We start from the raw sequence: 22,649 nt of genomic DNA, 5'->3' as shown, positions 1-22,649 counted from the left end.
CACAAAAACCTTCAGTTGGAATTCACTGCTAAGCTATTATGGCTCTGTAATGGTTCGATAATTGCAAAAATAAGTAGGGCAAAATGATTACACAGCAACTAATCATGGAGCATTGTAAACTAAGCATTGTAAACTGACATATTTATTAGAGATCTTTATTGGCAAGCCTACTTTTTAAAGAATCAATTACGTAAATTATTGAATACATTCCTCCCTATCATGGAGCTGTTTTGCTGGACTCCGGAGTATTTGAAGCCATTTTCCAACAAGTTATTATTGTTCCCCCTTTTGGTGCCTCTTCATTTACTTCAGTGGGATATTACAGGACAAAGGATCCTTACAGTGCTTCTGATCTTGCCAGAACCAGGAAACCACATGCAAAAGCTTGAAATTTGTTGTTGAGATTTTTAGGTCTGTGGGGTATCACAGATGATCTGCTAATAAGCAGCTGGGATCAGACTATTCAAGTGTTGTAATTCAGCCTTGCCCCTTCGATATGAGTGAAGTTAGGCTGATGGATGCAGCAGCTGAAGGATCTGGTCCCTGAAATTTTAGATGATGATTATCTGGATTTTGAGATTTTTGGTCATTGCTAAGTTTTATTAAGTGGAAATGGAGTCATACATCTTAAAAAAGCACACACTGAGAGGAATGGGATATATTTTTAATAACTTAAAACAAAGAGACTGTTGCCTTTGAAAACACCAGCAATTTGCTTTCCTTAAGTCAGGCCACTTTTTCCACTGCATTTCTTAGCTGACCTTTTAGAAGGACACAGGAAGCAAGTGCTGGATAGGTACAACAGAAGCTGTGCACGTCAGCCTTCACATTCCCTTCTCCTGTATTTCTAAAGGAAGAATTAAGGTTACTTCCTTGAGGCAACCCATCTTCATACATGCAGTGCTTTTGGTAGAGTGGCTTCTCCAGTAATCTGAACACAGCAGGATTAGCACATAAACTCAGTAGAAACATGTCTAGAATCCCTGTTTCCAGAGTCCTTTGGCAACCTCAGGCTCCATTAAACAAAATGAAAATATGTCAGTATTCTCCAAAGAAGGGATTCATCTTACCTAACTTTAGCTGCTTGAAAACTACACATATGGCTTCCGCTGTATTCCATGGAGAGTCACTGCTGCTGTGTGATTTCTCACAAACATTTTAGCACTCTGGCTAGAGGGGTAGCCTTGAAAAACTAATTTAAAACAGAAACCTTCCTTTGAGATGGCTAAAGTCAGGTTAGCTAAATCCACCCAGGGTTAATGTGCCTTGACATTTTTCAGAATCTACAAACTTCCTCCAGAAGGAGAATCCAAAAACCTCTTTAAAAGAAGCTGCCAGGTGTTTTTGCAAGGGAGTTAATATTTACCTCTGTTTATTAAACGGGCTCCCAAAGATAATGTTCTCCTCCACGGTTGCATTCAGCAGCCACGGCTTCTGGGCTGCATAAGCCACTGAGTATCTGTTTCTATGTAGACAGATAAAGAGCATTAGTAAAAAACAAAGCACCCACATTATGAAATGTCTGAGAATCAGATTTTTAAAAATTAATTTTATGAATGTACATTTATAAAAATACAGGGAAACACACAGGCAAGGCAACTGTTACAAAGGTGAAGGGAAGAATTTTAAATTAGATGCTTTTGTTAGAACAGCACCCACTCTCTCCCCTGATGGCAAAATCTACGCTCTAGGTTGTAATCTATTCTGCTATAAATGGCTGATACCTACCTCAATCTAGTAACTGCAATTTCAATCCAAAGGCAAATTATAAGTAATAAAAATTATTAAATTCTCACAGAAATAGTTATTTGGTATTTTTTTCTCTAACATCAAAACAGGTAGTGAAAAGGCACTGTTTAAATGGCATCAGTACACTTGACTTGCTGCTTTCTGAAGTTTTAGATTATTTCATGTGGCCATACACATGAAATACATTTTTCTCAGTGAATGCTTTTTTCCTTTAAGTCTATTAGATCCTCAGTAGACTGACATGAAATTGGAAAAGAGGGCAGCTTGATACAGACTGGGGAGGAATCACTGCAGTCTCCCAAGTATTTATTAGTCATACTTTAAATGTGTCTGAATACCTAATGATGTGTACAATAGGGATATGAATGTTCTTTACTTCTGGCTGTTTTGCCTATGTACAGCAGCAAAAAAAAGGTCATGTATTTTCAGACATTTTTCTGAGGTGCCCAAGATGTGTGAGAAGGAGATGTGAACTGGTACCAGCTTGTGGATCAGAACACCTATCTTCCTTCTCAGTTTCTTTGATGGTGTTGCTTCAAACCAAACATTTGATATAACTTTGTATGTAAGCATCTAGGATTTGCTATTGAGAGAGAGGGTGCTATGGTATGAGAAATAGCTGGTTAGAAGCAGTCAATAGTATTCCCAAAATTTTAGGAGTATTAGAAGTTCAGTATGCACTAGTATGAAACACATCCTCAGGATTATCAGGTAGCAAATCATGGTGTGGCTCCCAACCACAGCTATGTGTGCCACTACTTCTCTATCATTTATGATGTGTTTTTAGTACAGCTTGTCCTTCTTTTAAACCTGCAGGTCCTTTCCCTGAAGCCAGGGGTGGAGTCACTGCTTGATTTCAGCTGGAGCACTGCCAGCTCCCTTCACATGCTTGTGCCTTGCTCCATCACACAGCTGTCAAGCTGGGTTGCAAGCAACATGAAAACCAGTGCTGATCAGAAAACATGGAATTACACGTGGGATGATGTCTTATATCTAGAGTCACTGTCTTGCAAGATATGGAGCACACTAAACACGCAGTGATATCAAATGGGAACTGGGAGCACTGAACATCTTTCAGACTGGACTGAGGTAGTGGTACAATTGCTTGAGAAGATTGGGATCCACTGGATTTAACAGAATTCGTCAGTTAATCCTACAGTAAATTATTATGGACATGGTAAGAAAACACAGAGATGGCTGAAGGGTATAAAGATGAGGGTTTAAGGAAACTCTGAAGAAATGAATGAGTATATTATGATACACTAAAAACAGAAATAATACCTTCTGGATGCTTCAAAAGAAGGTTCACTTTCATTTACACTGTAAGTTATGGTAAATGACATTTAGTAAGCAGGAAATATTGAGAATAACATTTTGTGCCAGCTTTATATATGGGGAAACTGGAGTTAAGTGCACATTTTAAGAACTCAACATCACTTTGGGTTTTTTTGTTCTTAAAGAGAAAATAAACAAGGTCTAGTTAAAAATATATAACTTTTCTAAATACAACAGTTTCATATATATAGCGCATAGTGGCTAAACAGGCAATCTATGTTGTTAGAAAATGTATTAAAAATGAAAAGTGTATTGTAAAACCTATTAAAAATGAAATTATTAATATTGCCCAGGCATATAAAAGGTTGACAAGCAATAAGTTAGCTTCTCCACCCAGTTCCATCAATGACCTGCAAAAGTTGGTAACTACTCTAATGTCAAATTTCTCCTGGAGCAAAGATTAGTTTTGCAGATATGATTTTGCAAGGTGCAAACACACTTTTGAATCAGAACTGATTTTCAACCTGTTTATAGCAGTAAGACTCCATCAAGCCATGCATGGCACCACAACACACAGGCTTTTCTTGTCAACCTCCACTTCTTAAGGATCATATCCATGAAATACATTTTGAAGAACATGCAATGTCAGTAATGACATGAATGACTTTGCAGCTCCCTCTGTTTGTTATCTGACTTATGGAATGGCAGCCAAAGCAGTTCTGGACCAGCGATGGTGCTCATGTCCAGGCATGGCGACACATCCCTGCAAAGTGCAAAACCTAAAAGAGTAAGTTTATCCTAGGTAAATGGAAATGGGCATTAGAAGGGAATAGAAAAATCATTAATGTGTTATTTGCCTGACTTAAAAAACCCCCAGATAAACAAATCCTCCCCTCCCAAGCCTACAAATCCTCCAGATGAAATATTTTACTGCTGAGACAGAAACATCTGCTTGCCTGCTGGGATACGAGTAACTGCAGCTGCACTCATAAGCAGACGATCCAAGTCTGGCAAAGGGCATAAAAATTCTAATAGCAGACCCCTCAAAATGCCAGACTCACATATTAAACATCTTCCCAAAATGCTAGAACTGAGACGTGTTGCTTTCTGTGCTGCACATCATCTTTCTAAGAACTTTGATAATTCATGCCTCCTAAAGTGTGTTTCCTTCATGCACCTATCACCAGAGAAGATGTTACATCAGAAGTGAATAAGCCCTGTTGGTTATCTCAGAAGGAACAGAGAGCCATAAACTGAGGCTCAAAAACAGACATCGCTTCACCAGAGTTGGTCCTTTATTCAGCAGAAGCTTCCAGTCTTCTCTACAGTGGAAAAAGTTACAAGAAAGCAAAAGATGGAGTTTAATGAGAGATTAAAAAGAGGTCAGAAATTAGGTCAAACCAAACAGAAAAGAAGAAAGCCTAAATACCCTCTATTAAAAAAACCCAAACTTTTATCAGCAGAGCATTGCAACGGTAGAGAAAGGGATAATGCGTTCATGTATAAGTTTGGGAGTGCCCTCTGAAGTACAGTTTAACAAAAACTGTGCACAAGCCTTGCAAGACCTCTTGCAATTCAATACCAGATTTAATGTGCTTGTGATCATAATCAAATAGAATATCTGAATGAGCAAAGACTAATTTTAGGATCTCAATTTCTTAAACTCTTCTTCCTTGGTTAGAAATTTCATTCCATGCTTAGCTTGACAAATATACTTTAATTCTTTCAAATTCTGAGTGAAATTTCTGTGAGAACCCATGTCCATTAATAATCTCATGAATAAACACATATAATACCTCTGCTGAGCTGGGGCTTTCACAAATAAGGGGATTAAAGTATTTGGTCTTGTACTTTATAACCCTCCTGAATCTGAAAGAGTGATGCAATTGCAGGGCATGGGAGTGGGCTGAAACTGAAGCTCCTGAGATTTCTAAAGAGAGTATTTTATTTGCCCACTGGGATTAGTAATATTTGCTCTAATTTCTTTATTTATTGAAATGTGTCTATTTATACTGATTTTTATTCTGTACTATAAAATACACATATTCCCTAAAATGGGGCATGTCAAGTTCAAGTCTGAAATGGTAGGAAAGATCAAACTGATTAGATTGATTAGATATTTTTATAAGATTTTGAATATATAAGATGATCTGTCAGAAATGTATTTAAATCAAAGTTTTAAGGAAGAGTTAAAAAGAAACTTTGTTGAAGTTTGGACAGCTTTTATGCTAACTCTGGATGTTTTAAAATAGACTAAAGCATCTCTAACCAGGCCCAGATTCCTTCAGCCTTCAAAATGAAAATGTGGGGGGAAAAAGGATACAAAATCTCTAGGATATCACTGTAACTGCAGAACGAACCATTTCCTCTCCTAATATAGGCAAGAGATTTGAGGCAAGACAAGGACCAACCATCTACCCAAATTCTATCCAGCAGTTCGGAGGAATTTGTTCCTATCCCTGCAACCAGCCATAGAAGAACAGCAGCATTAATATTCATGCGGACTTTGGCTACTGATGTTTATCTCTCTGCTCATTTATCCCTTCAGTGTCCATAATGCCCTTCAGTGCTTTCTATGAACTACTGTGGTTGCAACCTTTTGGTAAGCAGTTGTACTTTGCAATCCTTCTGAGGGGAGCACTGATTTTTCCTAATTTTCCTTGAACCCTTCCATAGCTTGAGGGCAGAACAGGCCATTTGGGAGGATCTATGTTGTAATTCTTGTGTTTCCTATGCTTTTCACTTAGTACACAACAACCTGTTTGCACAGAAACCAGTTCAATGTACAGAAAATATATATCAAATGAAAATGAAAGGCTTCCACTTAGCTAATCTTCTTTGCTTGGTGGTCTGAGAAGATAGTTCTGATTGTTTGGCTTGGTGTGGATGAAGGGAATACATATCTCTGCATATTCCCCACATCTGTCCCTCATAGACTTAACAGTTAATAACACAGATCTGAAACAGGCTCAGCTGAATCGCTGCATCTGGATAGCCTCATGCTTCAGTGTTTAAGAAGTCTCTCTAGCTGATTGATCACTGGGAAAACAAAAAGCCAGCTCCTTGTCTAAGGTTTGTAATGTATCTGAGGCATGTCTCGTGTAAGTGGGAAGAACTGAGATCTGGCCCATAAGATTTGCCCTGGCCAAGATCTCTTACAGAAAGATACATTAACACACTTTCTTTCCCTAAGGTCCCAAACCAGTCACAACCCTGGCAGTACAGCTCTCACTGCGGTCAACTACAACAGCAACAGGGTATTCAAGCCCCATGATGGGCTTCCACAGTGATGCATCACAGCATTACCCCAGTAATGGGGCTGAAATCTTATCCATCATTATTATTACTGTGTTGTTATATCTGAATTTGTTGGGGAATTCACCTAGCCTGCATTTCATCCCTGGATCAGTAGCTGCGTTAGTCATGCATGTGGAACCACATGGAAATGGATTTAAGAGAGCAAATAGGACCTTTATTATGGTTTTGTAAAATATAGGATCCACTTAGTTAAATACCTGAAGTATCCTTCCGCATTCATCTGTCTGTCAGGCAGTCTGAAATTATCAGCAAAACATAACCATGTTTGCATCAGCTATATCACAGTACCAAATTATAATTTGCAATGAAAAAAAGTCACTCAGTAAGGCCTGAGATGCTTGCTAAAACCTGAGTTGCCTGGTTATGTACAGACTGCTAATCAACTGACAATATGATCTTAATCTCTCTTGAACAATGTGAAACTTAAATAGTATTTCATAAAATTTCTCTAGTATTTTTCTAAGATTTCTTGTTTTCTCTGATCTTCCTAAGAATCCATATCTTTCTCTAGGACAAATTTCAGTTTTCTCATATCTTTGAAAACAATTGTCAGAATAATTTCAAGGTACACTCTACTAATTCCTTGACTTTTCTTAAACTACTCAGAAAAAAAATGCCTGACTGTGATGTCAAAATCTTCACTATGTGTCTCAAAGAAATTAACTGTGGTAAGTCACATATTCTTCTTCCTTCAAAGCTTAAACTCTCATATAATTAAAATAAAGTTAGTCTTGCTTTGGCTCCAACTGTACCTGCTACTCCAGTGAGATCATACATTTAGAATAGCAGACATTGAAATATGGCTAGAGAACAAAAAAAGCCACGCATACTAGCACAGGAAAAGCAAAAATATCCAGCTTGCAACATTGCTGTAAGAAAAAGATGACAAAGGAAGTTACTAGTCAAGGGATGGGGCAACAAAATATTGGTGCCTCTGACAAAATTCACCCTTTCTCCTCAAAAAGCTATTTAAGAAGAGTTTGGCTTAGTAGTTTTAAGGAAACAGAACTGATCTTTAAAACCAAAGAATGACTCTTGGGCTTACACAACATCCCTTCTCCAGCCTCTGCCCTGCCTAAGATGGAAGAGTCGCTGCTGCCCCACTTAGTTTCTGTAGGAAGTTCTCATTCACTGGGGCTGAATCCATGTGGATCCCGAGGCTTGACCTCACTGGCAGTTCCCTCTTCAGCAACAGCTTCTTCACAGCCTTTACTCTTTAGGTATTCAGTGTCCTCAGGCTGCTTTCTGAACACATTAATGTGAAGAGTAACACTGACTTCCATAGGCAAGGCTTGGGCAGATACCAGGGAAAGGGAAAAGCATTGCTCACATGTTATTATGTCATGGTTTTTTCTGCTAGCAGTAGCATCATTGAGTGGGAAATACAGCCTTTCCTGTATGCTGGTACCCCTTGACTGAAGAAGCTCCAGCCTGTCATGCTTTCACTGCTGTGTACAGTAGCAGCATAACAATGCTGACTTCAATTATAGTAAGTACTGAAGCTTATTTGGTAACAGGAATAGTATAAGCTTTCTATTCAGGTCATTTTCTAGGGCTAATATATTAGATATTAATTGTCAGGCTAGCCTCTTTCCCCTCCTGAGGGACTCTGCTCTGCCTGCTCTGAACCATGATAAAACAGCAGTTTGCAGGTGATGCCTTCCAGAGAGGATCTGGATGATAATCATTCAACAGGCAGATCTGAGACATGAAGTTTACATTTCTCACATCAAATCCCAACTACCTCCTTCTTAAATGAATACAGCAATTAGTAGCTATATGAAACATACTTGCTCCAGTGAACTTTTCCCTCCAGCGTCTGCATCTCTCCCAGTATAGCAAGGAGAAGTGATGACTTGCCACAGCCAACTTGACCCACAATCATTGTCATCTGACCTATGATAACAATAATAACAAACACATTTGCAAAAAAGAAAAAAATTATTCTACTCAAGTCCACAAGGCCCAGCTAGATCCAGTTCTAGATCACTTGAACTAGTTGGTTAAATTTGTTAGCACCCACTACGTAAATGGGCAATATTGCATGTATTCATCTATGGAAGTATACATTAACGGATATTATAAGTACACACTAATCTCCAAAGGAACGAGACTATTGCTTTGACATATATTATCGTACATTGCATGGGACTGTGTTACTTTATGGAAGTTATTTAGGGTCAAATCATATAAAGTGGGGAGTGATTATTCAGTCTGGGGTTCCATGAAAATTTGTGCCAATCCAACAAGTTACTGCAACTGAAAGATCCATTACTTCTTTCTTCTTTGCTGTACTTCTCCTGCCTCTACCACCAATTTCCCACCTTCAGTCCTACTCTGTAGTGGCAATGGTGCTTCTCAGATCTTCCTGTAAACTAACTGAACTCACTAACTGGCCTGTTAGTGCATTTGCCAGATAAGCTTCTTGCCAGCTGGGGAGCTAAGGGTCTTATTCCTTCCAAAGGAGGTAAACTTTTAGACTGGGTGACCCAGCTTGTGAACCCATGGCCTTAGATTGTGAACTCCTTGGAGCAGAGACCTTCTGCTGGTGTTGTACATGGCACTGGGCTAGTACAAAGAAGTGTTCATCCATGTATGGGACACCTAATGCTACAGTGAAACAAATGATACAGACTTTGGCATTACTTAATAACTATGTGTCATCAAAAATGTGTCAGCCTAAAGTAATAAGCTATTTTAAAACTAAGCACTTGACAGGATATAAAAATAAAATATAAGACTACTTAATAACCATGAAATACCAACAGATAGTGTTAGGAAATTTACAGCATCCATAACAAAAACAACAACAACAACAACAACAATAATAATAATAATAGAAAATAATAGTTGCTACTTTTCACACTTGCTGTGTAAGTCTTCCAAAATAAATCAATGTTTTGTAAATCTGTGGAACTCCTAGCCAAAAGACATTGAGGGTCCAAGGAATTAAGGAGCTCATCTGGACAAAGAATTTCCTTGAAAGAGAAAATCATTGAGGATTTCTTGACAGACAAACTGCATGAGGCTCAAGGAATTTCTGAGATGAAAATAGTTGTGAACTGGAAGATGACTATAATGTTGAAGAATGGCAAAAGAAGTATAATACATGAGTGCTGTGTCCCTGTGTACCCACTGGTAGCCACTGCTGGAAATAAAATACTGAATTAGATGGACCTTAGGTTTGAATGAGTCTGGAGTTCTCCTTCTTTCTTTTTTTAATTTGTCTATTAAAAACAATAATGATTTTTTTTTGCAACCTTCTTTTTCATACTTATTCTTACTCTTGACTTTGTTCCTACTATTATAAAACTATATAAACTATATAGGTATACAAAAACCATGTGATTTTTTGTCTATTTATAGTATTTTAGGTTAATGATATAGCTATAAGACAATACAGTTCATGACTTTGTGTACATTTTTAACCTTCAATTTTTCTTACAAAATTCTAAATGTGTGGTTTTGTGCTTTTCAAGAAATAGAATTAGTTACAGTTTGATATTATATATTTAATGTTTAAACTGTGCTTTTTATCCTACCTGTTGGGATTCTAATGTTTATGTTGGACAATGTAGCTAAACCACTTCCCCATGAAAAGTATCCATTGGTCACCTACAAAACAATTACCACTTGTCAGATATATAAACACATGAGGGGAAAAAAAATAGATTGTCTACTTTGGATTTAAAATACATTACTAAAATAAATCTGTAATTAATACACATGGTGAGGTATGCTCATACCCAAAAATCCCAAGTTACATTAGTAAAGATTGTCAAACTCAGAAAAGTTTGTGAATAAGAAAAGTTATATATACTATATATACTGTATGAAATGCAATAAAGGGATGATCTTGAGCTGAACTCTATTTACCAAATACTTTCATTCTGTCAATGTAATACTAAAGACTAAGAATAATAATCACAAGACCTAACAGGTGACAATCTAAATAGCATAGCTTATCAAGGAATGAATCATTCTGCATATTGTGATATATGTCCACTTGTGAATGTATTCCCAAAGTACAAATTGAGTATTCACAAGGTTTATGCTGGACATCAGAAAAATGTTCCCCAGTGGACCCTAGCCTTTTTGTGCATACATCCTTTGGAGTTGACAGGGCCATGAAACATTCTTTGCACAGAGCACCTATGTGGGGAAAAGTTGGCCAACATGACTTTAAATAATGTCATAATAAATGACATGTCGTAATAATTGTCAAAAAATTACTCAGAAGTTTTGATATTGGTTCTAAGAGTGAAAGAGAAGTGCATAAAGGTAAAGTCTAAAAACTCTATATTAATTTTTGCATATCAAATTATTTAGGTTTTGTTCCTTTAGACTCATGATGCCTCTTTGTTTCCTGAGAAGACAGGGAATCACTATAAAGAACTGATCTGAAGCAAATTCTTCTCACTTTATTTTTGGCTGAAGTGCTAATTCATTTAAGGGCTTGTTCTTGCAATGGACAATTTGCCTTTGGAAGAAAAGCATCAATTGGGCACTATCTGGTACTGTTGCAGGAAGGAGGACCTGCTCCTTGTAAAGAATGAGACGATTTTGTCAAACCACCTTGATTGCAATATCATCTATCTCCACAGGACGTGTTTGCTTCTTTGTTGATTGTTCATAGCTTTCAAGCTGATACCTCAAGGGCTGCCTCCTGTTGATGGCCTTGGTGTGCTACATAGTGAAATGAAGAAAGGAGAAAAGTTGGAATTCTCAAGAGAGGACAGCATTTGGTTCCCTATAAAACAAACAATCCATTCCCCTTCTTACCACTGTTCTAGGTTACAGGAAGAAACCAGTGCTTTTCAATATTTGTGATAATAAAGCTACACTACTGCGATGCACATAGTGTAATGTTTAAAACACCCATAACTGAAGCACAGGAAATGTCTGATTTTTGGTTTCCCATGCATAACCACCCCAAATTTCAGCTCTATCATCCTCCTCAAACCACCAGGTAAGTCTGCCCCACCTGAGGTAGCTCCAAACAAAGTTGTGTCAGTAAAAGTGTAATGACATGCAGAGTTACCAGTCTGGTTCTTGGAAGCAGAACAGCTGCAGGAGTGAGAAGCATATCAAATTAGCTTGTGCAGGATACCTCGCTAATGCATAATAGTGACTGTGGAGCCAGCTCACTCAGAGCTACCTGTGGTATTTGTAAGCACCACTGTATTGAGCTGAATTGGTGTAATCTTAGTAACTCCTTATAGCTGAGCTGTATGATTTAACCTTTACAGATATTACCTTTATTTTTCCCTCTCCCCATCATTTAGACTGTCTGTTTCTGTCTGTAGGGCTAAGCAAAAGGTGGACAAGAGAAACAAAATAAATGCTGAAACAATTTCATTTTTATTTCTTTTATTATAACTGTTAACCCAGAAAAACAAGAAAAATGTTGGCTTGGGTTCACAAACTAATTTAATTCAGCTCAAAATAAAACTCATTTTGTACTAATCCTTTCTTTCTCTTTCTGTCTTCAAGTTTCAGTCACATTTCAAATTATATAATCAGTTTGAAACAGTCGAAATATCTAGCTTTAGAAAAACATCAAAATGAAAAAAATATCTTTTCCCAAATCATCTATCTTGGTGGTTTTTTTCACTTAAATTTTACTCAAATTTACCATGTGTTTAGCACTCCAGAAACAGCATTTTGGAATTAATTCCTATTTCACAAAGTTTGGTGGTATTTTTCCCACCTCCAGTTCTGAATTTCCCAGAGCAGGAACTGGTCCTACCTAAAAGATGCCCAACATACTATAGGTTGTACTGGCAATATACAGTACAAACCCCATAGCCACAGGAAATGCATCTGGGCCTTTTATAAAAACTGAGAAGGATGAATCTGAACCTTGTGTAAATGTGTCAGGGTGTTATGAGGTTTTTATTACTACTGGCACTTGAGCAATGTTTAAATGTGTTTGGGGACCCTTCATATCACAGAAGCACAGAGATCCCAACATAGAAGAGGCAAAACTGGTCAATATTACTGTCAGCCTCAAAGCCAAAACTCCCACACCCTATCAGCTAGGCCACTGGCTTTTTATGGGGGGCTGTATGTCATAAAACGGAACTTACAAGTCCTGTGTGCTTCTTACAGGATTCATAAGCTACAGAGCTGTCCCCTCCTCTCCAGCTGTCATCTCCAATCTCATCACTCAGGAGAAACTCATTTAGCTTCTGTACACTTGAAAGAAAACAGGACAGTGAGTTAATTAAACCCAGGTTTCCATGAGTACATTTCCATTTTTGTGCAGTCCAGCCATCAGGATGTATCAGAAATATTTCAAAAGTAGTTCATGGGATACTTCTGGTTTTCTATTGGACTGTCTGCCACCCTGATGGCAAGTGAAAATTTGTTTGTATGGAAGAAGGAGAGATGAAAATAATTAATCATTGTACTGGTAGATGGGAATGAAGAGGAGAGCTAGTCATGGGAGTGCCACTAGAGCTCTTCAGGAATGAATTCCACCTTGGCAGGCTTATTTCCTCTGTGTATTTCTCATGCCTACACAGTCAGGATGCATAAACGAGTCATTCACCCACCTCCATCCTCTGAAAATGCCAGTGCACTAGGTGAATCCTGAACACAGTTTTTGCATACACTGCTTGCAAACAGGACCGACTACTGCACAAATCAGCACAGTCATGGCCAGCCTTGGAGAAATACAGCAAGAGCTCTCTTTGCCTACTTCTTAAAACTGTCCCCTGGGAAATACAGCACACGGGTTCAATCCATTCTTCATCACAGAAAGATTTGAACCTCTTTCTACCCCACTTCCTTTCAGAATGCTATAAGCACCTGGCTCTTTATCATTCTGGGGAACAAAAACACCCACAAAAGCACTCACCAGTCATGGTGAAGCTATGTTACTTTGCAAAAACTAAAATTAAAGTGCACTGAGCCAGAGACTGAGAAAGCAGAAGGACATACGACTTTCAGATCAGGGATTTGAACATTAATCTGCAAATGGAAAAGCCGTCCTGTTCAAGGCCTGTCTGAGCATTTTGTATGAAATTATCAATACATGTTCAAACCAGAGAGATACTGGTTAGCAAGAAAGCACTGCTCTTGTCATTATTTCTTCCTGCCAGTATACCTGTTCCTATTTCTTCTTTTGGAAGGAAAATTCATGCGTCTAACTCCCACATCAGAATTCCAGTCTTAAGTGCATCAAGCAAGAATTTATCTTCTTGTAGAAGATAAGAGACCTTATTCTGATCATTTGCCTAAGAAGACATCAACCACTACTTTGCCTTTGAATGAGGACAGGTACCCTCAAAAGCTTTCATGTTATTAGAACTACTCTTTAACAAAAAATGGAGATTCTGACCAAAGTATAAGCATTTAATCATAACACAAGTGAGCGCATGTATTTGATTGATGATAGAGCCATGTAGTGGCCAAGCATACATTCTTCATTCTTCACTTGGGTGATGTTCATGGGAGAAGGATGTTAGGAAATAAGTTTGCTGAAGGGTAAAGTTTGTTTTGGCAAAAATAGTTTTTAAATAATGTCCTCAGGGGTGGCCAGCAGTGCTAGGAAACTGTACATACCATTTTGACATTAGAACTATGATAAACAGTGCAGAGATGTAGAGGCTGGCATGATTTATAAAGGAGGCTTGAGGTTTTCAACTGGTCAGAAATAATTTTCAACCTAGGGAAAATCTCCCATGTGGCTCTGCTGTTGCTTCAATAAAAATAAACCCTATTTAATTTTTTTTTTCTTTTTAAAGTGAGTGTGGTGCTGGCAAATGACAGCTGTGAAGCTTGAAGTCCCCTTGACTGCTATTTGTTATTATTACCCACCAGAAAGAGGCAGTGGTAGCAGTATAATGCAATACTTTGCCAATGTGCCCCAGTCTTGGCAAGAAGGAACTATGTTTCTGGGTGGGAAGATTAGTTCCATCTTCACATCCTGCTAGTGCTTGGCATCTGACACGTTACTGCCAGTCAGGTGTGAGTTTGTGCCTCTTGGGACATATTGACAGTGTGTATGTCTACATAACTGCCCCATGACCCTGACTTTCCATACAGACCACTGATGCAACAGTGAAAAGTCTGAAATTTGACTTCCTACCAATCAACTCCCTTGAGATTAAATGCTCTATAGCCCAGCACGAAGGAAGTTGTTTTGTTAGGCTATTTGCACAAATAAATGCCTGGAACATAGAAGTTTCTGATGAGGCAACGTATTTTATTAATTCCTTTTCTTTTTTTTTCCAAAATCTTTTCCACTTCATGACAACTTCCTCACTGTTCTGCCATGCAGATCCCTAACCCTCACAGATGAAAATCCCAAATGTCTGCCTTGCCATGCTTCTTCTCCTGCCATATCTTTACTGCCGTTCAGGGGAACACCATTTCCTCTATAGGAGAAATCCTGTAGGACTGTTTCCCTTGAGTAACTCATCCTTTGGTATCCAATGTTCCTCCATCCACTCTCTTTGGACAAGAGAGTCCACGCTAGTGCTAGACAATGAGAGGGGGGACAATACCAAATTCTCACTTAAAGCCCAGAGCACCCTTTGTGGAGGTAGAGTTAAGCCAGTTGCTCTTCCCTGCATCAGCAGGGCCAGTCTTGCTAGATAGCTTCACGCCAGTCTCTCTCATCTCCCTCTGTGTCCATGAGAGCCCAGAAAAGTACTAGGTGAGAGCAATGGTGGGTGGCTACACTGTGAGGAGAAGAGCATAGTCCAAGGAAGGACAGTCCAGCTCTGAATCTGGACTGCCAGACTTGGTGATATTATTAAAAGAATGGAGCATTTCTTTGTCTCTGTATCATGGAGTGAAAAGAAATGGTTACTCTGATTTCTCTCACATTTTTGAACATCACAGGCCCACCTCTAAATCCTCTTCCACGTAAGCAGGTAGAAACAATCTTTTTGTCTAGCACCCCCCTGTTGTAGTACTGAACATAGGTGTTCAAGATTTGGAGAAACTAGAAAGTCCACTTACCTTATGATAGCCTTGACTGCAAAACGAACCACAGTGGAGAGCAGGAACAATGGTGTGACCAGGATGTGAAACAAGGACAGTGATGCAAAGGCCTGGGCAGGCTGGAGCGGCTTGTCATTGGTATATGCATAAGTCACAAAGGTCTGTCACATCAGGAAAAGAGCATGTCAGGATAAGGACTCTTGAAAAAGATGGACAAGGACAGCAAGCAAAATATTTTGCTCAACTAAGGCCAATGACTATATACCTCAATTTATTTGGAATCCCAGTAAACTGAAGAGAAAGGTGTCTTCTATTAAAGTGAAAAAGCTTTTAAACACTCGCCAGTGATTTCAAGACATTTACACATTTACGAATGAAAAAAAGTCTGTGTAAAATCAAAGCATTTAGTTTTGTAAAGTTTTGTAACTGACTTCAGGGTTTAGAGGAAACATACAACCCAGAAAAATCAGTAAGGATCTAATAAATCTTCTGGGTTATTTTCACAGATGCAGAGCTATGGTCATATTTCATCCAATTCTGGTACATACTGTTGGCAGTAATGCCCTCAGAATTTGGTCTATGAAGACTCTGTAATGACCAGCATGCCATAGTTCCTCTAGTGCAATAGGCTGAGATTTAAACCTGCCCAGAGGACAAGCAAAATTTATTTCTCCTTAAACTGCAGAGTACCCTTCCTTGAATACTGAAATGGTGGCTTATAACGCACTTTGAAACAGGAATGATTTTCACTGCTAGACAATAGAAAAGCAAAGCAACCCAAAATCCCTTCAAAATGAGAGCTGCTCAAAATGGGTCTTCTTTCAAGTTGCAATGATTATTTTTTTTTATTTCTTACAGTAAAAATTTATATTTCCTTTTGGTTTTATCAATCCAAACCACAGCTGGTGAAATACCAGCTCTGGGAATGGGCACTTCCAGTGTCATGCCATCCTACAGTTAGCAGGGACTTATTGACTCATCTGCTGTTTTTACGAGGAATATGTCCTTCAGTAACAATGGTGTCCTTTCTGTCTTTCTCCCCCTCTATTTTCTCTCCCTTTTTATAAGGAAAAGTGAAAAAAAAAAAGTATCTTACTGCAAGAACAGCTGCTATTGGTATGGCTGCATTCATAAAAACTGTGAAAGATAAATAAAATAGGCATCAGATTATATGAAATAAGAAAAAACAGTTTTACAATTAGTTGTATGGCACTAGAAGAATCCAGTTATTTCCAATTCAAGTAATTAAAACTCCAAAAGGAAAACTGCTCTGCAGGAAGAAATTTCCTTCCAGGACAGAGAGAAATCTTAAACACACAAACAAATAAACCAAGGAATTATCTCATTTGTATACTTTAGTGAACTGAGATAAAAAGATTTATATGAACAATTATGCAACACAATTAAAACATTACCCTCTCAGCTCTTCTACATTACAGAAAATACAATTTCTTTCAGACACTAATTTATCTTTGCTGTAATCAGAGCTGTTAATGTTATCTGGAGCCTCCTTACTATAAAGCAACTCATAATTGTCATTTCATAATGAAGGTGACAGAAAAGACAAAATAAAATCAACTAGGTATGTTCTATATTTTCAAGTTTCTGTGTTATATATTTCTCATGTCTTTTTATTTTAATCACATTCCACATGCACAAAAAAAAGTGTCATAGCCACAGCTGTATCTTGCTTTAGTTGAAGTCAGGAGGAATACTGACATGAAGAAAAGGATGCATTTCCTAGTGCTACGAGTGCTAAAAGCATAGTTACTTACTGGAAAGAGATGTATGAAGTGCAAAGGTTTTGAGGCTGGTGAGTTCCTTCATTCTCGTTTCTTCCACACTAGTACAAAATATGTGCTCCCAGGCATACAGTTTTAATAACTTAATGCCTTTTAGTATCTCATTGGTTTTCTTCAATCTCTCAGTAGAATAGTCCTTCATTTCAAAAGAAAACAAGGATTGATAATAATTTGCAGTTTTAGTGACAATGCTCTTTTCCCTTCACTTCTGTTCTAAAGTTCATTAAAGATTTATTACTTTGTTTGTCTGTGATTTTGTAAAGGCTTTCAGTTGCCATACCAAGTAAAACAATATAAAATTCCATGTTCTTTGGAGATATTAAAATGCTTAAAATCATGAGGAAAAATTAAGTGATCCTGTTCTAAAAATAAAAATAAACCAAAACATCCAAATCCTTCAAATAGAGGGTGAAACTCAGGGAGGTTAGTAGGTCAGTGGGGTCCATAACAATAGATGGAATACTACATGTTTGTAATTGCTGATACAAGATTCATTCTGGGATTCATACAGCCTGGTCATGAAAATAAGATGTTTATTGATATACTTAGCTAATTGCCCCTCAACAGAAAACAGTAATCATAAGTTTTCGTAAAATCATAATCCAGAAGATGTTATGAGTCAGAGGAACTCAGAAAGGAGCAAAAATAAAAATTCAGACTATTTCTGAAATTATGCAAAAATAAATCCTCTGTTGCTATAAATTGGCACAGCTCAACAGGATTGAAGTGTGCTGAAGATTAGATACATGTATGTATAATTTGCTTATGAATATTAAGATAACAAGGATCTTTAAATATTTCACAACACAAAAATCAAAGGTTGATTCAGAAAGTTCAAGGATTATGAGAATAAAGGTACCAAAGACAAAGTATCAGAAAACATTTCTAATTGGTGAACTAAATTAGACAACAAAATAAACTTGCAGCACTGAAGAAAGTACAATAGTTATTAATCCAGCAACACCAGCTGTATTTTTAGAGAATACCAAAACTTGGGGTGAGACCATAAAGTCTCTAGCCATTTCAGAGGGTGGTTGTACACATTCTTTAATACTGTCCTCCTATAATTTATCAGTTATTTGTAGTGTTTGCTAACATCCCAGGAAATACAACACCTGAATGTAGGAATAACATCCTTTCATGGAATTGAGTTCAGATGAAACTGCCAGTTGGGTGAAAACTACTCTCTGCAGAGAAGGCAGGTTAAAGCCTACACACTTTTTTCAGGTTTTTGTATGACAAATGTTAGGAAGGAAGAGATACTAAGCCACATAAAAACAGAAAGGAAGTGATGATAGAATTAAGGGACGGCTTGCCCAAACCTCTGCAATGAATGTTCACTAACAACAAGAACAGAATCCAGAAGACCTGGTTCCCAGTTCTCATTTCTGGGTCACAAATATCACTGAAATAATTTACTTACGAGAGTGCTCTTCTGAGCCTCAGCCAATTTTGTAGCTATGAAGTACTGTATTGGAGCTAACAGTACAATGACAGCAGCACCCACCAAGGCACTCACTCCGAGTAAATTATAGAGTAGGATCACACCCATTATTATCTATGAAGAAAAAATGAAATAGAAAAAAAAAAAAGAGGTAGATTTCAATATGCTGGAATGAGAGCAAGAAAAAAATGTTTGTTCTTCCAATAAACAGTTGAATGGTTCACAGGAATCAGCTGAGCCTGTACTTCAGGAGGTCATTTTTGGAAAGTGTGGGAAATGAACCCAGAAGCCCTTATTTTTTATATTAACTGCATTGTTTGTGTTACAGCCTGGTAGTCCTAATTCCAGATGAAGTTTCCACAGAACTAACAGAGCACTAAAATGATGGTGCTTGCCCCAACGCATTTTACAGAATCACTGGTCTCAAGTCTTATTTACACTAGAGCTCCTTACATCACTCTGGAAGTATTCAAAGGTCTTAGGGCTGTCATGAATCACAGTTGCATTCTGTTATAGTGGTCCTCTTGCAACTGCAGACAGAGGCACATCCAAGACAGGCACTGAAGCATGAAGCAGATGTGCTGGCAGTGACACAAACCTGAGCTTGTGCATCAATACCATGTAGCTCTGTAGGAAAACACCAAGATGGAACCTTAGCCCTACAAAGATTTTGGGAACACTTCCCCCAGACGTTTACCTGAGAATGACTCTCATGCAACTACTGTGATTCTGGTTTCCGAGTTAATACAAGCTCTACTACTTAGCATTCTTATCAAAAGCCCCACTTTATGGTATAGAGATGTCCTCAGTGATAACAGACCATACAGAACTAGTTCCCTACTTTGCATTTTTGTTATCTCTTAGACAAGTCAGTTCTGTCTTTAAATCTGCCTTCTTATTACACAATATCAGAAATAAGAATCAATGGAGTTCAACATTTTGAAAGCATTATTTAACTTTTCAGGCTTCTGTAATGTAAATTAGCATACCTAGATGCCATTTTCTTAGGAGAATAACACAAGGTTACAGGTAGCAATTTGTACTTGGTGTAAACTGAAGCCCTTACTGGGGGCCTGCTCCTGCAATGAATTTTTGCCCTTGATAGCAGGCCATAACTGGTGGATACACAGTATATTTTCTAAGATTCACCCCCATCTTCAGCAGGGTATGGCTATATTTGATCACACTGGATGGATACACGCTCAGTATTTGCTACAAGCTATTTTGCTCAAGGAGGGGGCAGCCTTGACAACTGCTGTTTCTTGGGATAACCCTTGAAGGTCAACTCCTTTGCACAAGGCAAGACAGGACAGTTCTACCACCCCTTCCAGAGCGGTATAGTTATAACCCAGCTCATAGCTACCAAGGTTAGTTTCTTCCCTCTTTTTCCCAAAAAACAGCCAATTGAGCTTATCAGGCAGAAAGACGTATTACCACAAAACCAGTGTCATTGGTATCAGCTGCGTATTTTGAGAAGGAAATAGTAAGTATTCACTTTTTGATTTTATTGTTGGAGTAGAGGTGTAAGGTAATTGCTATGATTAAGAGCTTAAGAGCAGAAGGAGCCCTGTATTGCCTTGGCCACAGATGCTCATTCACCAAGTGCACTCATCAAGTACAAATTCATAGGTCATGCTATGCTCATTCCCAGCCAAAGCTATGGTCAAGCTACCTGTGTTCCCTGCCTCTTGATTGCCTGAAGGTGAACTATAGGAACCAGCAAAATCATCAGAAGCTTCCTCAAACCAGCCTTTTACAATAGCGGTGAGGAAGGCCATTACACTTCTACAGTGGCTGGGACAGACACTTTATTAAAGAGACAAATGAATCATGAATTTAGGCTACATATAACTATTCACTAGCCACAGCAATCAGACCACCTGCTCATTTAATAACATTCAAAGTATTAACATCAACACTTCCAAATAAACCTGGATGTGAAACAGTGACTTAAACTCTCTGCATTATTTCTGATTTCTGTTGCTATGTAAACTTTTTTGTCTTTTTCTCCATAAATTATTTTATGGCTCTCTAAACCCTACCCAATCCACTGGTAGTAGTAATATTGCTGACTATTATAACAGATTACTGATATAGTTCCAGGAATGTCAGCAAAACAGATCTACTATAAGAGTGGGTTCTATCCCTTTTTAAACTTGTTTAATGTCAGCAGGATCACCTATAGGTAAGGACCATGCCAATCTCATCCCAAGCTAAAATTCTGAAGGTGCTACAGAAGTCCAAGCTTCATGGGAAATCAGCATGGCTTAGGTCATTAAGTTATTTAGCACTTAAAGATTTCTTTCAGGCTAATAATTTTTACCTTTTCTTCCTACAGATCTGCCTACAGATCTTTCCCAGCCTTGTTAAGAACCAGATGTTTACAGTAACTAAGCTTGTTTAGATGAGAGCTCCTCTGAGCATTTTGTGCAGCACATTGTCAGTGCTGCTGTCAGTCACTGAGCAGGATTCAATTGCTTTTTGCTCCTGCCACAAAACACAGTTACAAGTGGACACTGCAAATGCAATACTTAGAGCTAGTCAGATGCCAGTGCTGCTGCCATGTGGCAGAAATAAAAGCAATGACTTGTGTCAGTAGTGGAAGAAATATGAGCAGGGAAAGGATGACAGGTCATCATTCTTAAACTCACAGACCACATCCATGACATGGACATCCTGCTCAAAAAATCCTCTCTCTTTACTGCAGAGACAGCCTCCCAGCCTTTGGAGGAGATGATGGGCCATGGTTCTGCTTGTTAGTCTTCCTGGCAAATGAGTGTGAAGTCCAGGTTCCCCTCTGGATTTTGTAGTATTCTCACAGACATATATGCTTTTCAACCAGGTTGGAGGATCTCTGAAATCAGGCCCTTACTTTGATGCTCTACCTGAACAGGCATTGCCCACAGATTGGGGCACAGGAACAAGAACCACATTAATTGATTTGTTTCTATGGCAACCAAGTTATTGATTTGTCCCAGCGTCATCTCTCCCATGGACAAGTTGGATGTAGAAAGCCTCAGGATCTTATTATATATCATTGCCTGTGGGAAGGGAATAAAATGGAAGACATGAAAATGATATAATACTAAAACAACAGTAGCAGCAGGATGTTTCAAACTGCAGTATCAGTCTCTACCTAAGACAGCCCTTCTCCCAGTCTCTCACCTGAGACAGAGAGAGAGATGGAGACAGAGTGAGAGAAAGCACAAGAGAGAGAACTGACTTAAAAAACTCCAGTTCCTCTTAAAAGGTTTGTTGCTTAATGCAGACCTAAAATAGAACAAAATGACAACAAAACATCAAAATCTAGAAAACTGGGCAAAGAGATCTTTTTTTAACAAATATTTAGTGAGCCTGCTTTTCTGTGACACTTTCTGTCAAAAAGATTCTTGTTTCTGATAAGATAGTTAAACTCAAGCTATGAAGTTTTAATCAGGGTGGGTATGTATTCCCTTGGGTTTCTTTCCTTTACCTGGCCATCTATTTTTATAAAATTTGTAGGAACTTAGAAGGGCTTAAAGTTAATCAGGGCTTATATCTACAGAATTTTAGACAAATATTGTGAGCCCAGTTCTCAGTGATGACCAAATATCCAACACTGCAGCTTCAAGGAATTTTTTAAAATAACCTGTGCTCTTTGCCCTGTTTCATCCATGAGCAAGGTAGATCTTGTAGAATTAATCAGAAATGCCTACAGACCATGATGAATTACATCAGCTGCATATGGTCCTAAGAGTCCCCATTTTGACAAGTGGGAGTCAAAAAAGCACAAGGAAATAATCAGGTACTCTTTCTTCCCCAAGTCTGTACCATCTATCCTGGGAGAAGGCAGAAAATGTTTGAAACAGCTACATCAATCACAGTGTGCACAAACCCCAGAAGCTTCTGTGCTGAGAAGATATTCCTATGGTTAGTTTACCAGCTTCTGTTTTGCACACAGTGCTACTGCTGCCTGTGGAGTTTGGTCTGCAGAGATCCCTGCTACAACCCACCCACATGCTGAGCTGTCATAAACATGACTTTCAGAAAGGGTCAATGGACGCCAGTTTTAGAGACACAGTTTTGGAGATGAAACACTCCTGTCCCATCCCACAGGGCTCTGTGCA

At 38.4% G+C, this 22,649-nt stretch overlaps 1 protein-coding gene across 10 annotated transcripts in view; it reads right to left on the bottom strand.

The window, feature by feature from the left end:
* ABCC9 (ATP binding cassette subfamily C member 9) overlaps window positions 1-22,649 on the bottom strand; it is a 79,428-nt gene that overhangs the window by 33,031 nt on the left and 23,748 nt on the right. For 8 of the 10 annotated variants that reach the window (XM_074826417.1, XM_074826412.1, XM_074826420.1 and 5 more), the window contains 12 exons: window positions 21,429-21,584; window positions 18,523-18,657; window positions 17,073-17,235; window positions 16,394-16,434; window positions 15,316-15,458; window positions 12,432-12,540; window positions 10,918-11,028; window positions 9,885-9,957; window positions 8,133-8,238; window positions 6,540-6,578; window positions 3,031-3,069; window positions 1,367-1,465 (listed from right to left, as the gene is read on the bottom strand). In XM_074826417.1, the coding sequence (XP_074682518.1) occupies window positions 1,367-1,465; window positions 3,031-3,069; window positions 6,540-6,578; window positions 8,133-8,238; window positions 9,885-9,957; window positions 10,918-11,028; window positions 12,432-12,540; window positions 15,316-15,458; window positions 16,394-16,434; window positions 17,073-17,235; window positions 18,523-18,657; window positions 21,429-21,584 (1,214 nt within the window). The remainder of the gene's footprint in view (window positions 1-1,366; window positions 1,466-3,030; window positions 3,070-6,539; window positions 6,579-8,132; window positions 8,239-9,884; window positions 9,958-10,917; window positions 11,029-12,431; window positions 12,541-15,315; window positions 15,459-16,393; window positions 16,435-17,072; window positions 17,236-18,522; window positions 18,658-21,428; window positions 21,585-22,649) is intronic. The other 2 variants (XM_074826421.1, XM_074826418.1) reach the window with 1 other exon arrangement.

This window comes from Strix aluco, chromosome 5 (assembly GCF_031877795.1).
Source record: "Strix aluco isolate bStrAlu1 chromosome 5, bStrAlu1.hap1, whole genome shotgun sequence".
NCBI lineage: Eukaryota > Metazoa > Chordata > Aves > Strigiformes > Strigidae > Strix > Strix aluco.
This window is presented reverse-complemented; position numbering and strand designations above follow the sequence as displayed.